Below are 13,849 nucleotides of genomic sequence, written 5' to 3' on the forward strand. Positions count from 1 at the left end.
TGATAGGGTGACACAGGTGTCAGAATGATCTTGATGCATAGGGGTGAGGACACAAATTTTGCAGTATCTAGGTGGTAGTTTGTTTAGCTTGTATGATGGATTGTGATTTTTATTCTCACAGGTGGATGGAAAGGGCTCCATCAAAGAACTCTTCCCCACAGGAAAGCAGCTTGAGCCACTGGTAGCCCCTTTGGCAGGTGGCAAAGTTGCTGTAGGCCAAGATGACCTAACGGTTGTGCTAAATGAAGAAGGGACGTGTACACAGAAATGTGCCTTGAACTGGACTGATATCCCAATAGCCATGGGTAACTATCTAGTTCTTTGTCCTCATTTAATCCAATGGCTACTGCTGTCTCCCATTGGAATGCCGTGTGAGTTAAACAAATTAAATTGGCTTGACAAAAGTTGGCGTTGACATTGTTCTGTGTGACAGGATATATGAAAATGTGACTGGCATTCACTGCCATTATGAATGGTGTAATTTAATGCTGCCTTCTGTGCTTTGGTTTTCCAGTAATTGATATGATGATATCTATTGGCATCAAAGCTTTTCCATTAATTAAAGTGGATATAAAACTACTTTAGTAAAGTTCTTTTAGTAAACAATCAAAAGGCTCAAAATTATAAAGCAAAGAAGCACAGCAACAGCGAAGATAGTTTTATGGAGGTAATTTACCAATTCTGAAGACATATATAGGGGGCATTTATCTAGTACCACATATTATTGATGAGTGTTGCATTTCTTAAACAGAGCATCAACCTCCATATATTGTGGCAGTACTGCCAAGGTATGTAGAGATCCGCACTTACGAGCCCCGTCTCCTGGTACAAAGTATTGAGTTGCAGAGGCCACGATTCATTACTTCAGGAGGGTAAGGATATTTTAGTTGTCTTTTTCTGAATTGGGTGCGCATTTCTATACTAAATCAACAATGTTTCCTTCTTTTTTAAATATTAGGAATAAATAGAAAGGCATCATTTTAAAAATGGGCTGGGGGCTAGGGCAGCTAGGAAGCCAGCAGGTTTGTTTGTGTGGCGGCCATGGAGTGCGGGCGGAGGGGATTCTCTATCCTACGGATGCTATGGAGGTTGCGCAGGCAGGCTTGCCTGGCCTGGCCTGGCAGCCAAAAATCAGGAAGACCTGCGCAGGCTCTGGGCAGCATTAACATCTGGGCTTCCCCGGTGTCTGCTGGCAGCCAGGAGGTGAGGAGTAGGGCTGACATCATGGAGTGTGCGAGGCAAGCCTTCTCTTGGCAGCTAGGAAACTGGGGAGAAAGGGGGGTGGGCATGGGGCATAGGTGGAAGGGATTCCCTGCTCTGAGCAGCTGGAAGAGCAATGCAGCAGTGGCAGAGTGCACAACTGGCCATTCTGGAGCTTCCCCAGTGAACAGGAGGGCAGGCAAGCCCAGGAGCACATGCAATCGGGCTTCCCTGGTGTCCTCTGGCAACTATGAGGTGAGGAAGAGCAGGGAAGCCACTGCAGTGTGCACAGTATGGGTTTTCTCCGCCTTCCCTTGGCATCCATGAGGCCAGGGAGAAGGGGAGTGACCACCGAGAACAGGTAGAGGGCGTTCCTAGCCCTTTCCTGAGCCCAGGAATTGCAGTGCAGTGGTGGAGCATTGCATGCCTGGGTTTCCCCAGCAGTCAAGTGTGCAGCACGGCTGGTGCAGAGGAAGTGGACAGCTGGCGAGAGCTGGGCACTGACCTCCTGCTGACTTCTCAGGAGGAGGGTGGTGGGGAAGAGTCATTGATTGGCCCTCATTGGAGAAGGGCTCTCCCACCGAGAGCCAATCAGAGGCCTCACACCTGTGCTTCCAATGACATCCCAGGCCTCTGATTGGCCATCACTGGGAGGGCCCTCCTGAGGGCCAATCAGAAGGCCAGCATGTAATCAGAAGCATAGACATGATTTTATATGTTATCAACCAACCAACATCTGCAGGGCTCCTGCCCTCCCTCCCCCCAGAAACCCACTAAGACTCCTGGACCTGTTCGAGTTACCACTGTTTATGTTATAATGTTATACTGTTATGGTATACTGTCACCCGGTTTGTCAATTAATAATATGAATGTTATTATATGTATGGTTTCATGTATAGTTTCAGTTATATGTAAACCGTTCTGAGCCTTCGGGGAGGGCAGTATATAAAAATGAATAATGAATGAATGAATAAATAAAATATAAAAAAATATAAAAAATGATATTGCTAACAGTTTTTTTAAATTTTTTCAGTACAAATATTGTGTATGTGGCCAGCAATCATTTTGTTTGGCGACTTATTCCAGTTTCCATTGCAACCCAGATTCAGCAGCTTCTCCAAGATAAGCAATTTGAATTGGCTCTGCAGTTGGCAGTAAGTGGTGGGTTGGAGACCATCTGTCTGTATTGAATGTTTACCCCTGTAAACTGCTACTCTGTAGAAGCTGCCTCTGAACGCTAAGTCCATCAGTTGGCAGCCTGTATCATTTGGTGCTTAATATATTACATAATCTAGATTTTATTTCCATCCTCATGACTTGGAAAATTTTGTTCTGGATTCTGTTACTGAACTTGGAAAATTTTGTTCTGGATTCTGTTACTGAACTTACAGTATGCAATTTTCTTGATGATTTTAATCTCAGGACCATGGCACAATCTTGTTTATACAAAGTTTATTTTTCAGAAAGAGAAAAGAGTACAGCTACTCTTCTAGGCTACTCGGTGGCAGTTCGGCCAGTGTGGAGAAGCCTCTGGCTCTTTAGTATAGCTCCTTTAAATGGCCTACAGCCAAAGCCAATGAAACCAATAGGCAAAAGGTTGTGTCTTCTTGAGATTTATTCAGTCCTAAATAATTGTGCAACCAGAACGGGGTGCCAGGTATTCAGTCCCGCTTTCTATTGCTTCTTCAGTGGTTGCAATTGTAGTCTTTATATAACATCATATAACATCACCAGTATTACAGGTACAGGATATCACATAGGCAATAGCTCTTCAGTAAAGGGATCACTTCTTCAATTGTGCCTGAAGGACCCTGGTGCTGTGATGGTGTGGAGTGCTCTCCCTGCTGTCCGAGCTTAAAGGAGAGATCCAAAGACTGATGAACTCTGCATTAAATTTTTGATGTGGAACATCTACTGGTTCAATCCCTCCAACGGAAGTCTACGGATGTGACGTCTGTAGTCCCGCCCCAGGGACCGTGCCAGTAGATGGACAGCGGCATCAGAGCATTGAGGTGTGTTCAGTGCTCTGGCGTTGACTTGTGGGGGCAGGACCTGCCCAGCAAGACACAGTGCTGTGTTGCGCTGGGCTGGCCCCATCCCCGCTATGCCTCCCAGGCTGTTCCCACCCTCCAGAGAGCAGGGCTAGCCTTGGGAGACAGGCGAGGGTAGGGCCAGCACAGCACAACCTGTCACCAAGTAAGGAGAGGGGGTGGTGGTGGGGGGGGGGGAAGAAGGTGCCAGGGAGCAAGGATTCTCACCTCTTAGGTGGATGTTCCACATAAGGGGTGAGAATCCTTGTCAGTTGATTTTTTTATTTTAAAATGCCCTATTTCTTCAATTGCATTTGAGCTAATATTTTCTCTCTCTTTATGCTTGCTAGGATATGAAAGATGACTCTGATAATGAAAAGCAACAACAGATCCATCATATTAAGAATCTCTATGCCTTCAATCTCTTTTGCCAGAAACGCTTTGATGAATCCATGCAGGTCTTTGCTAAGCTTGGGACAGGTAACTTACTTAGACTTGGAAGGAGGGAGGGTATGGGAAGCAGTGGTAACCTCTGGAGTCTGAGCCTATACATAAATTCAACTCTCACAATTCCAGGACTCTTTAAATGTTCATATTAAAGTTTTAAAAGTGAAATTGGTGGTCTGGTAAAGTATGAAGTGCAGATATTCTGTTTAGTTTAATTTATTGGATTTTTAGACTGCCCTCCCAGCAAACTGGCTCAGGAACTGCTGGCTTGTCTGAAACCATCAAATACTGTAGCTTTGCTGAAGCTCAGTGGACATGACCCGGTTACTATTGTGGATGGGATAGCACTGGGAGTTCCTTGTAAGAACAGGATGTGCATATCACTGTTAGGATACAGAGAAATGTAGGATTCGCCCCCGAGCCCAGATTGCAGAGACGACATCCTTTCTGTGGAAAGAGAACTATTAACTTCTCAAATTACAGGCTTGGAGGAGTTTACTTTATATAAATAATAAATAAATATAAGTTTAATCAGTAGAGCACTGCATGATACTTACGGTTTGAAATTGGAATTGTGCTTGTATTGAACTTCTGCAGATGCATCCGTAGACTTAGAGGGGGCTCATATTTGTGGTATATGTTAAAAATCCTTGCAGATTGAACAGTGCCAAAACTGGTTATGTTTTGGCAATTCTACAAATATTGTGTTAACAGCTGTATGTTTTATTTAGATCCCACCCATGTGATGGGTCTCTATCCTGAACTACTGCCTAGTGATTACAAGAAACAGCTCCAATATCCAAATCCAGTTCCCGTTCTTTCTCCAGCAGAACTGGAGAAAGCGCATTTGGCCCTTATAGATTACTTGACTCAGGTAAGAATTCAGCACTTATGGTGGACATCGTGCTCTTGGCCATGGCTGTGGTTGTGAACAACATTTTTGAAGTTTAAAATTCAAATATCTGTTCCCATGAAAATCATCGGGTTGCGTGTGGATTACCCTTCCCAAAACCTTACCCTTTTGGTCCTCAGTGGGGGTATGCCTCCAATAGGGAGGGGCCAATGGTGGGTCCTCCCCATCCCTGTACTCCTCCTTACTGTTTTGGTCCTCATTGGGGGTATGCCCCCAATAGGGAGTGGCCACTCCTCACTGAGGGCCAATGGCGTGTCTTCCCTACCGCTGTTCTTCTCCTCTTTATTACTGCTTCTAGGCACTTGGGAGGAGGACGAACTGGCAGCATGTAAGCTGGGGAGGGGGGAAGGAGGCCTCAAAGCCTTGCTCTGTCCAAGTCCCCCCGCTTGAGCCCAGGGGGTTGGGAGGGGCACAGCTAGGTGCCGTTTCGTTCCCCAGCCTCCTGAAAGTGGATGGGTGCATGGGTGGACTGGAGGGAGCAAGCGAAAGGCTCGGTATGCCATGGCAAGGACTGCTGCACTTACGATCCGTGCTCTGCCTACCTGCCGTTTTCTCCAGAAGAATTGGTGCCTGGAGATCAGTTATTCCTGAAGATTCCCAGGACCCTACTTGGAAGTTGGCAACCCAGTTGGCTGCACATGGAGGTGGAGTGGGGAATCAAACATGGCTCTTGAGATTAGAGTCTGCTACTCTAACCACTTCACCATGTTGGATCTCAAGATCAAGTGGGGAGCAGGGGGAGATGGGTCAGCACCCAGGAAGGCCACAGTACGGGCCTATGTGATAGAGCCTGTTGTATTCCTGAGGCTTTGACTCTAGTTTATTATAATTTAATGCGCATAATAAAAGTTAGAAATATTGATATAATCTCAGGTGACTATTCTGTGTAGTTCAGCATGTTGCCCGGCTCTCATTCAAAGTGCACTCTCATGTGTTAAACAGAAGCAGAGCACTCTTACTCTTAACACATGAGAATGCACTTTGAATGAGAGTTGAGCAACACGAATGGTGGCTTTTGAACGAGTTTTCACTGTGTGGGCTCCATATTAGACATTCTTATATACAACACATATTAGTTGGTACTTCACTTTCTAGATTTTTTTACCACCTAGCAAGCCCTAATATTATATACTTCACCAGTGCATTTAAACTTATTTGACCCTTATGGGTCAAAACGTGTCTGTTTTATTTCTTTTATGTTCCATGTGTTAATGTTGATTCTGTACTATACAGTATATTCAGTGGATATCTTGTCAGTGTTTTAAACTATTATTATGTGCATGTAATTATACTACATATTTGAATTTTAAATTTAAATTTTTTGCAGCTCAATCTTTTGGTTCCAAATTTGTCTTATCAGGTTGGGTTTCTGTTTTCCCTTTTGGTGGCTTACTGTGTGAATGACATGTCATAGGCCAATAATAAACTCTATTTTACTGTCTCCTGGACTTTCTTTATACATATTAGATGAGCCAAAATATGACACTATCTTGGTTGCTTCCTCATTTGTTTGCTAGCTTGCTGCTGCTGTTTGTACAACACAAAGGACAAATCACTTCCCCTAGGGAGCTTATAATCTGAATTTGACAGTGGGAAGTGATAATAAGAGAAGAGGAGAGGGGGCAAGGCTGACAAACTAATATAAAATAACGGGGAAAAAAAACAGGAGAATGAGGAATGAATAAGCAAATACATACATTTGAGTGACAAGGCTGTCATAGCACCTCCTTTTTTGTCATAGTGCTCTCCCTTTCTAGGAGAGGTTTAGCATTTGTTCTTCTTGATTTTGACTTTTAAATTCTTCAGAAAAGAAGTCAGTTGGTGAAGAAACTGAATGACTCAGATCATCAGTCCAGCACTTCTCCCCTCATGGATGGCATCCCAACCATCAAATCCAAGAAGAAACTACTGCAGATCATTGATACAACCTTGTTGAAATGCTATCTTCATGTGAGTGTTCTCCTTCTGGTTTTTGCTGTATGTCAGGCATTAGGAAGAGTATAAAAATTTCAGTTGAGTTTAAGGCCCTCTGTGACTTCAGAGATTTAGGTTGCAGACTGAACAGTGAGGTTGCTCTAGAAGGGTTGCCTTTGTGGCTGATCCAATTTCTTCATCATGGTGACAGGGGGAACAAAGTAATTCTGTCAATTTTGAGGATGAAACTTGCCATACATGTCACTGATTAACTGATCCTTCCATAGTGTCAACATGAAATGGATAACTTATCTCCCCACATCTCCAGAACATCTGCACTTAAACATTTCCGTTTTAATTAATAAGGCAGCTAATGAATAAATACTTTCATGCAGCACTTTTAAATAATAGTAATAATTTAAAAGCAGACAGGCAGCCTGAAATATGTGGGGGAGGAGTGAGAGGAGAAAATGGCCCCTCTTTCAGCTAGTTTGTTTATTTATTTAGATTTCTATATCGCTTATTTCTAAGTCTTGTCCTACAAAAGTCTAAGATACACACCTGACTATGAACTTCCTTGTCCCCCCCCCCCCCCCCAATCTCAAAAGGAATTCTAGGAGAATATGGTCACTCCCCCGCAAAGTCCTCACCTCCTTCACTTCATTCACCAGTTCTTGCCTGTTGGTCAGTATTAGGTCAAGTATGGTCGAGCCTCTCATAGTTTCTTCCACCATTTGATAAATGAAATTGTTGGCCAGGGAGGATGCTTAGCTGAGTTTGTTTCTGAGCACACATTAGGAAAACGGAAGTCACTCATAATTACAAGGTAACAGACACCAACCACTATGCTCTATTTTTCCCTACCTTATCTTCACCCAGATACTTTCTACTGGAATGTCAGTCTCCTCTAGTATTTCTTGATAAGTAAGCCCTCTCTTCACATATAGCACCACTCCATCTCCTCTTCAACCTTTTCTGTTTTTTTTTTAACAACTATCAATCGTCTATTGTAGGTTTCATGATATGCAGCCTAAACTTTTTGGACACTTATAGGATCCTTCTTTCTTTTTATCAGCATAAGAGCTGGTTGAATCCACCAAAGTGTAGAATTAAAATCATATTTGTTTATATTGAATCATGGTGATTGGCTACTTTGACTCTGCCACTTTATTTTTCAGCTCTTTTTTTGTTTAATCATTAATTGTGCTAATGTTTTTGGTTAAAAATTGAGACTGGATCAGAGTCAGTAGATTTGTTGATTGGGGCTTCCATATCAAAAGCAAAGAAGGAAGAGATGCTGCATTTAAATAATAAATAAATCATGAAGAGATTCCAAAGTAATGGAATGAAATGAATGGCAAGCTTTGATCATTACCTTACTTGAATTTATAACCCTTTGTGTGAACTGCTCATTAAAATGTTTTATATTAAATGTCCTAATTAATTAGTACTTCCTTTCCTTGATTTGCAGTTTGGTACCTTTTTGGTACATGATAAACTGTTTTTGATTTCCTTAAATTACTCCTCTCTACTGGCAGACCAATGTAGCCCTAGTGGCACCACTCTTGCGCCTGGAGAACAATCACTGCCACATTGAAGAAAGTGAGCTTGTGCTCAAGAAAGCCCATAAATACAGTGAGCTGATCATACTTTATGAAAAGAAAGGTCTGCATGACAAAGGTAAGTGGTGGGTGACAGTAGTTTGTGTCTGAGACTTCTACCGGTGGAGCAGGTTCACAGATATGATCTTTGCTACTTTTCCCTTGCAGTCTCCTGTGCTCTCTCTCCCTATTCCTGAAGTTCAGGGTGTCCTTGACTTGCATGGGATATGGTGGTGGGAGTATGGATTAGCATGAACTTTGTGTTGAGCCAAAATTTGTGCTGAATTCTGGCTGAATCGGGGCTCAGGAGGCTATGTTCAACATGCACATCATCTCCAAAGAAACATCTGAGCTTTAGACAGTTGTTTTGGCCAGATAGGGTATATTTGTGAAAGAGCCTTGCTGCTGCATGTGGTGGGAGGATTGCTTAGCAAGCTTAGTCAGAGGACTTTGCCTTGGGTTTCTCTGTGTTGTGATTTGGTGTGTGTTTGTTTCCATGCTGCAAAAGGTGGAAAAATTGGGATGGAATTCTCCTTTAACATAGCATTTTTGTTTAGCAGGATTTTTCTGCTGTCTGCTTCCTTGGTAGTTTCCCATCTTTTGTCTTTTGATTTTTATTTCAATCCCCCTTCGGATTGCAGTAAGATGACGAATTGCTTTTTGGGGTATTTTTTTCCTGACAATTTATCCCTCCCCCCCCCCCCCCTACAGGGATGCTTTTTTTTTTGGGTGTGATCTGTGTGTTTTTACTGCCTGCTGACTTTACTGACTACTTCTGTCCATTTGAACCCTTCCTACTGGCCTGCTTTTCCTTGGGGAGTGTGATCTGTGTTTGTCAGACTGCCTCCCTGCACCCATCCTGCTTTGGGGGACTTGTTCCAGAGTTATTGGGGTGACTTTCCTTTACTCCCAGTTCTCTATTTGACCCTCCCCTCCAACTTGCTTCTCATTGGGTATGTGTGTGTGATCTGAGTGCCTCCCTGTTCCCATGCTGCCTTGGTGGACTTGTTCCAATATCAAGGAATGACTTGGGGGGGGGGATTCTAGTGCCCAGCTCTCGATTTCAAGTGTGAAACCTCCCCACAACTGACCTGCTTCTGCTTTGTGGGGCCATCAGTCTGTGCCTGCTGCCCTGCCTGTCGGTTTCACTTTCTGGCAGTTGACACATCTGGCTGCAGTTGGATTAAGTGTTTACTTGGTCAGGTGTTCGGCACCATGAAAGGAGGTGGAAGAGGTTGCACTCATGGCTGAACTTCCTTCTGTTTTGCTAAAGCTTTGCAGGTACTAGTGGATCAGTCAAAGAAGGCTAACTCACCTTTGAAGGGCCATGAGAGGACAGTGCAGTACCTGCAACATTTGGGTGAGTGCAGTTAAGGAGTTGTAACTTCTAAATCTTATTTCCACTTTTCAGCCAAACAAAGTCCCTCAAGGCAGAGCTCATAAAAACAGTTAAAACTTGCTTGCAAGTTACAGTTGGTAATTATATCTAGGTTAATAGTTCTCATAAAATTTTAATCTAGATCTGTTTTTCACTTTGTTGAATAACACAGCAGATACAGTCATCAGCCTGAGCATAAGTAAAACAAACAACTTTTAATTGAGTTAGGAAAATTCCAGATGGCTTAGCAGGCATCTTAGGGAATGCATGCAGATATTCCTCATGATTCTGCAGAAAATCTCTCCTAATTGGAATGAATTCCAAACCAGGAGTGAATTCCTGTCCTACCCTCCTGCTGTGACATGAAGGGAGCATCAGTGAGAGGAAAGAATTGGTAAAAATCACCACCTTCTCCATCCATAGACATCCTCTGGTGGATCTAAGCCATTGTATTGAAAACCCTGCTTTCTGAAGCCACTAACTGCCCTTCCTTTGTGTCCTTCTTTAGACTACATGTATCATGAAATGACCTCAATAAGGAGATGCTGCTGGTATGTCAGAAGGCATTTCCTAAGGTGCTGTGGACATTTAGGGCTTTGTATTAAAACTGGCTCTTTGGCAACATGTATCCAGGCACATGCCTCTTTCTACATTCATAAGATCATGTTCTTGAAAAGTGGTTCTTTAAGTTGCTGTCTGCTTTGTTTCTTGTTCCAGGCTCAGAGAACTTGAACTTAATATTTGCTTATTCTGTTTGGGTACTCAGAGACTTCCCTGAGGATGGATTGAAAGTAAGTATATTTACTAATATTTGAAAATAAAAGATGGAAGAGAGGTAGCTTCCTCTGAAAGTAAAGTAAATGCAAGTAAGTAGGCAGCAGTAGCATTTCACCTAGGACAGCTCACAATGTAGTATAATGGTAACATCTAGGATCTGGGAGACCTGGGTTCCAATTCTCACATTGTCTTGAAGGATTGCTTAGTGACTTTGGGCACGTCACAGACACTCTGCTTAACCTGCCTCAGAGAGTTGTTATTGAGGAGGGAAGAACAATGTAAGCTGCTTTGGGTCCTTCTTGATGAGAAGAGTGTGGTATAAATGAAGCAATGTTAGTCTATTGCAGTCAAATCATGATTGTGGGACCTTTTAACAGCTCTGGCTCTCAACAGTTTCTGTTAGCTTTTGAGTGCCACAGGACATTTTATTGTGAGGACTAAATCTGACAGCTTACTATTGTGGGTTAGGAGGAGTAGAAAGGAGAAAAGGATCACCACTAGAAATCTGTGATCTTATATTGTGCTTTCCTCATGAAGAGATTGTAGAAAGGAACATGAAGTCATATTTTAAGTGCTGGGTATGATCAGTGAGTACCTTAAGAAGTATCTTACATTTATAATATGCCACCTTAAGATGTCATCACTAGCAACAAGTGAGCATAGGTAAAACAATAACAAATTTTGCCTCTTGACCATATAATTCTGAACAGAGTTTACTTTTCTGAATCCAGTGAAGTCAGTGGCCTCAGGAACTCTGTAACTCTGCCTATGATTTCACTGTGGGCTAGATGAATATTTCTGAAACCCTGCTCACTTTGTGTAGTGTAGCAACATTTCTGCCTAGATAAGACTGTTGCTCTACAACATGTAGAAAGAGCTGAAGTACCAGCAGAGTTTGTTGAAAGCAGTAATGTGGGCATATTTACAGGGGAGACTTGCTGATGAGCATAAAACTATACTTAAGGGTTTGGTGTGTAAGGCCCAAACACTTGAAAATAAAAATCACCTAGAGATTCCCGTGTAAAACATCAATATACATAAAATCATGTATACCCTGTGAAGGAAGCCTCTAATAGCTGCAACTGAGGTGAGGGATGTGTTTCTGAGAGCAACGCAGGAGGGCCTGTGGGCATGCATGGGCATTCCTTTTGAGGGGACACACTTTCCCCTTCTGCCTAATAGTTCCCCCAGGGAGGCCACAGAAAAGCCCCTTCTCACTTAAAATACTGCTGGCCTTGCTGCTGGAGGACAGCCGCGGTCAAGCCATGCTTGTCTCTTCTCCACCACTCTGAACATTTGTGGGGGTTCTCTTGCCTCCTGTTTCATCTGCACAATAACCCTGTGCAGTAGGCCTCAAGTCTTTCATCTTGACAACAATCTGTGTGGGAGGTCTCAGATGTTTCTTCTGCACAACAACCCTCCAAAGCAGCCATTTCTGCCCGGAGAGCTGATCTTTATAGCCTGGAGATGAGCTGTAATTCCAGGAGCTCTACATGACCCAGCAGGAGGTTGGCCACGCCTGGATTGGAAATATTCCTGGAGGTTTGGAGGTGGGGCCTCCGAAAGGTGCAATGCCTCACAGTCCGCCCTGAAAAGCAGCCATTTTTGCCTGCAGAGCTGATCTTTATAGTCTAGAGATGAGCAGCGATTGTAGAGACAATAGTAGTGGCTTGCGGGCTGAGGTTGGGGTGGAGTGGTGTGGATGTGTCCCACCTGGGCTGTGGGCTCTGGCCAGCCCTTACGAGCCAGTTTTTATTTTTTGGTGCAAGCAGACAGACTAGCAACAACAACAAGCCCTTAATAGCATATAAAAATACAATATAAGAAGGGAAAGTGCAAAAGGATCCACTGCTAGTGAGAACAAATGCAAAGATCATGCTTTTAGACATAATACATTCACGATTTCTCATTTGCTAATCGTGAGACTAGCAAGGGACCTAAAAGTCTGGAAAGTAGGAAGATCTAAATAAGGAATATTTAGACCCTGTAACTCTAAATGGCGAACAAGCAACTAGCTGGAGAGACATAGGGGCTAAAGTGACTTTGCTCAAGTTTGGCCTGATAAAAATCAGTATTTGCCCTGGAGGTCTTATAAAATAAAAGGTATAAGTGCTCCAGAATTTCAAGTGGAATTAGCTTGGGAGTTTGCATACAAACGGTTTACAGGAAAAGTGGACAGTGAGACTTTGGGGGGAACTAGGCTTTCCAGTTTTATTAGGCAGTGATTTGGTTTTGCAAACAACATCAGGAACTGCAGTTGCCAGAAGTAGGCCTCAGACTTCAGAAGGGCAGATATCACCAGCCAAGCAGCAGACTGTGCTAGTTGAGCTCAGTGAAAGCAACATTTGGAAGTGAGGAGGATACAATGCCTCAGAGTCCAACCTCCAAAGCAGCCATTTCTGCCTGGGGAGCTGATCTTTATAGCCTAGAGATAAGCAGTAATTCCAGGAGATCTCCAGACCCCACCTGGAGGCTGGCTACCCCTGGGTTGGAAATATTCCTTGAGGTTTGAAAGTGGGGCCTCAAAAGAGTATAGTACCTCCACAGCCACCCAACCAACCACATAGTGCCCCCGGCCTATTACAGGTCAAGAAAACATTCCAGAGAGGAGATAAGGTTGCCAGATAGGTTCATGCTCTGGAATTCTACAATTCCTAGGTGTGCATGAACCTGACTTGGGTCAGGACTGTTGTACATAAAGAGATCTCCTCTTAGGGTTGCCAGCTTCCAAGTCAAGCAACAAAACGCAACACCAAACTACATTGTATTACAGCACACAATGGGATTTTCTACTAGTTTTGAAATACATTTTGCATAGGATTGCAACTGTGTTCTGCTGTATGGTGTTCTGTCTGCTGATTGTTCAGGGGTTATTTTGTATGGATTTGTGAATGAAAATCTTTTATTGTGGCTGTACCATGTCCCAACCTATGATGTCAATTTTTGTCTGGCAGATATTTACAGAAGATCTTCCTGAGGTGGAAGCCCTTCCACGTGAAAGGGTTCTTAACTTCTTGCGGGAAAATTTTAAAAGCTTGGCTATTCCTTACTTGGTAAGAACACAGATTGCAGCAAAGTGCTTTGTTATGATTAGTAGCTTTTGAATATCGAACTTTATCTTATAGATATCTAAATGAATTGGATTTATAAATTTTAAAATAATAAATTTGTAATATATTGGTGGGAAGTGTTTTGTAATCATTGGGAGGAATATACAGGCTAAATGAATGGATGGAAGTTAAATGGTTTGTTTTGATCATATTTTTGAACTTTTGGTGGAAGAAGGAGAGGCTTCTACAATCAATTTTCATACATCAGATATTCATGTATTCACAGGAACATATAATCCATATCTGGAAAGAGGCTGGTTCAGAATTTCACAACTGCTTAATTCAGCTTTATTGTGAGAAAGTGCAAGACTTAATGAAAGAGTATCTCACCTCTTTTCCTCCAGGTAATTCATGGTCTTTTTTAACTTACAAAAATACAATGAACCTCAAGCTAAACTATGTTAAAAGGAGGTTATAGACAAGGGATATTTCAGGAAGGGCAGTTCTGTAGATTCCAGATCACTAGTTCTATTTGACAT

General features: G+C 42.9%; 1 protein-coding gene across 2 annotated transcripts in view; it reads left to right on the forward strand.

Annotated features, from left to right (window-relative positions):
- Nucleotides 1–13,849, forward strand: part of VPS39 (VPS39 subunit of HOPS complex) — a 33,255-nt gene that overhangs the window by 12,591 nt on the left and 6,815 nt on the right. For both annotated transcript variants that reach the window (XM_077322755.1, XM_077322756.1), the window contains 11 exons: nt 122–305; nt 752–872; nt 2,234–2,354; nt 3,581–3,710; nt 4,409–4,551; nt 6,397–6,540; nt 8,043–8,184; nt 9,379–9,465; nt 10,201–10,274; nt 13,215–13,313; nt 13,597–13,714. In XM_077322755.1, the coding sequence (XP_077178870.1) occupies nt 122–305; nt 752–872; nt 2,234–2,354; nt 3,581–3,710; nt 4,409–4,551; nt 6,397–6,540; nt 8,043–8,184; nt 9,379–9,465; nt 10,201–10,274; nt 13,215–13,313; nt 13,597–13,714 (1,363 nt within the window). The remainder of the gene's footprint in view (nt 1–121; nt 306–751; nt 873–2,233; nt 2,355–3,580; nt 3,711–4,408; nt 4,552–6,396; nt 6,541–8,042; nt 8,185–9,378; nt 9,466–10,200; nt 10,275–13,214; nt 13,314–13,596; nt 13,715–13,849) is intronic.

The sequence above is a fragment of the Paroedura picta genome, chromosome 2 (genome assembly GCF_049243985.1).
Source record: "Paroedura picta isolate Pp20150507F chromosome 2, Ppicta_v3.0, whole genome shotgun sequence".
Classification (NCBI taxonomy): domain Eukaryota; kingdom Metazoa; phylum Chordata; class Lepidosauria; order Squamata; family Gekkonidae; genus Paroedura; species Paroedura picta.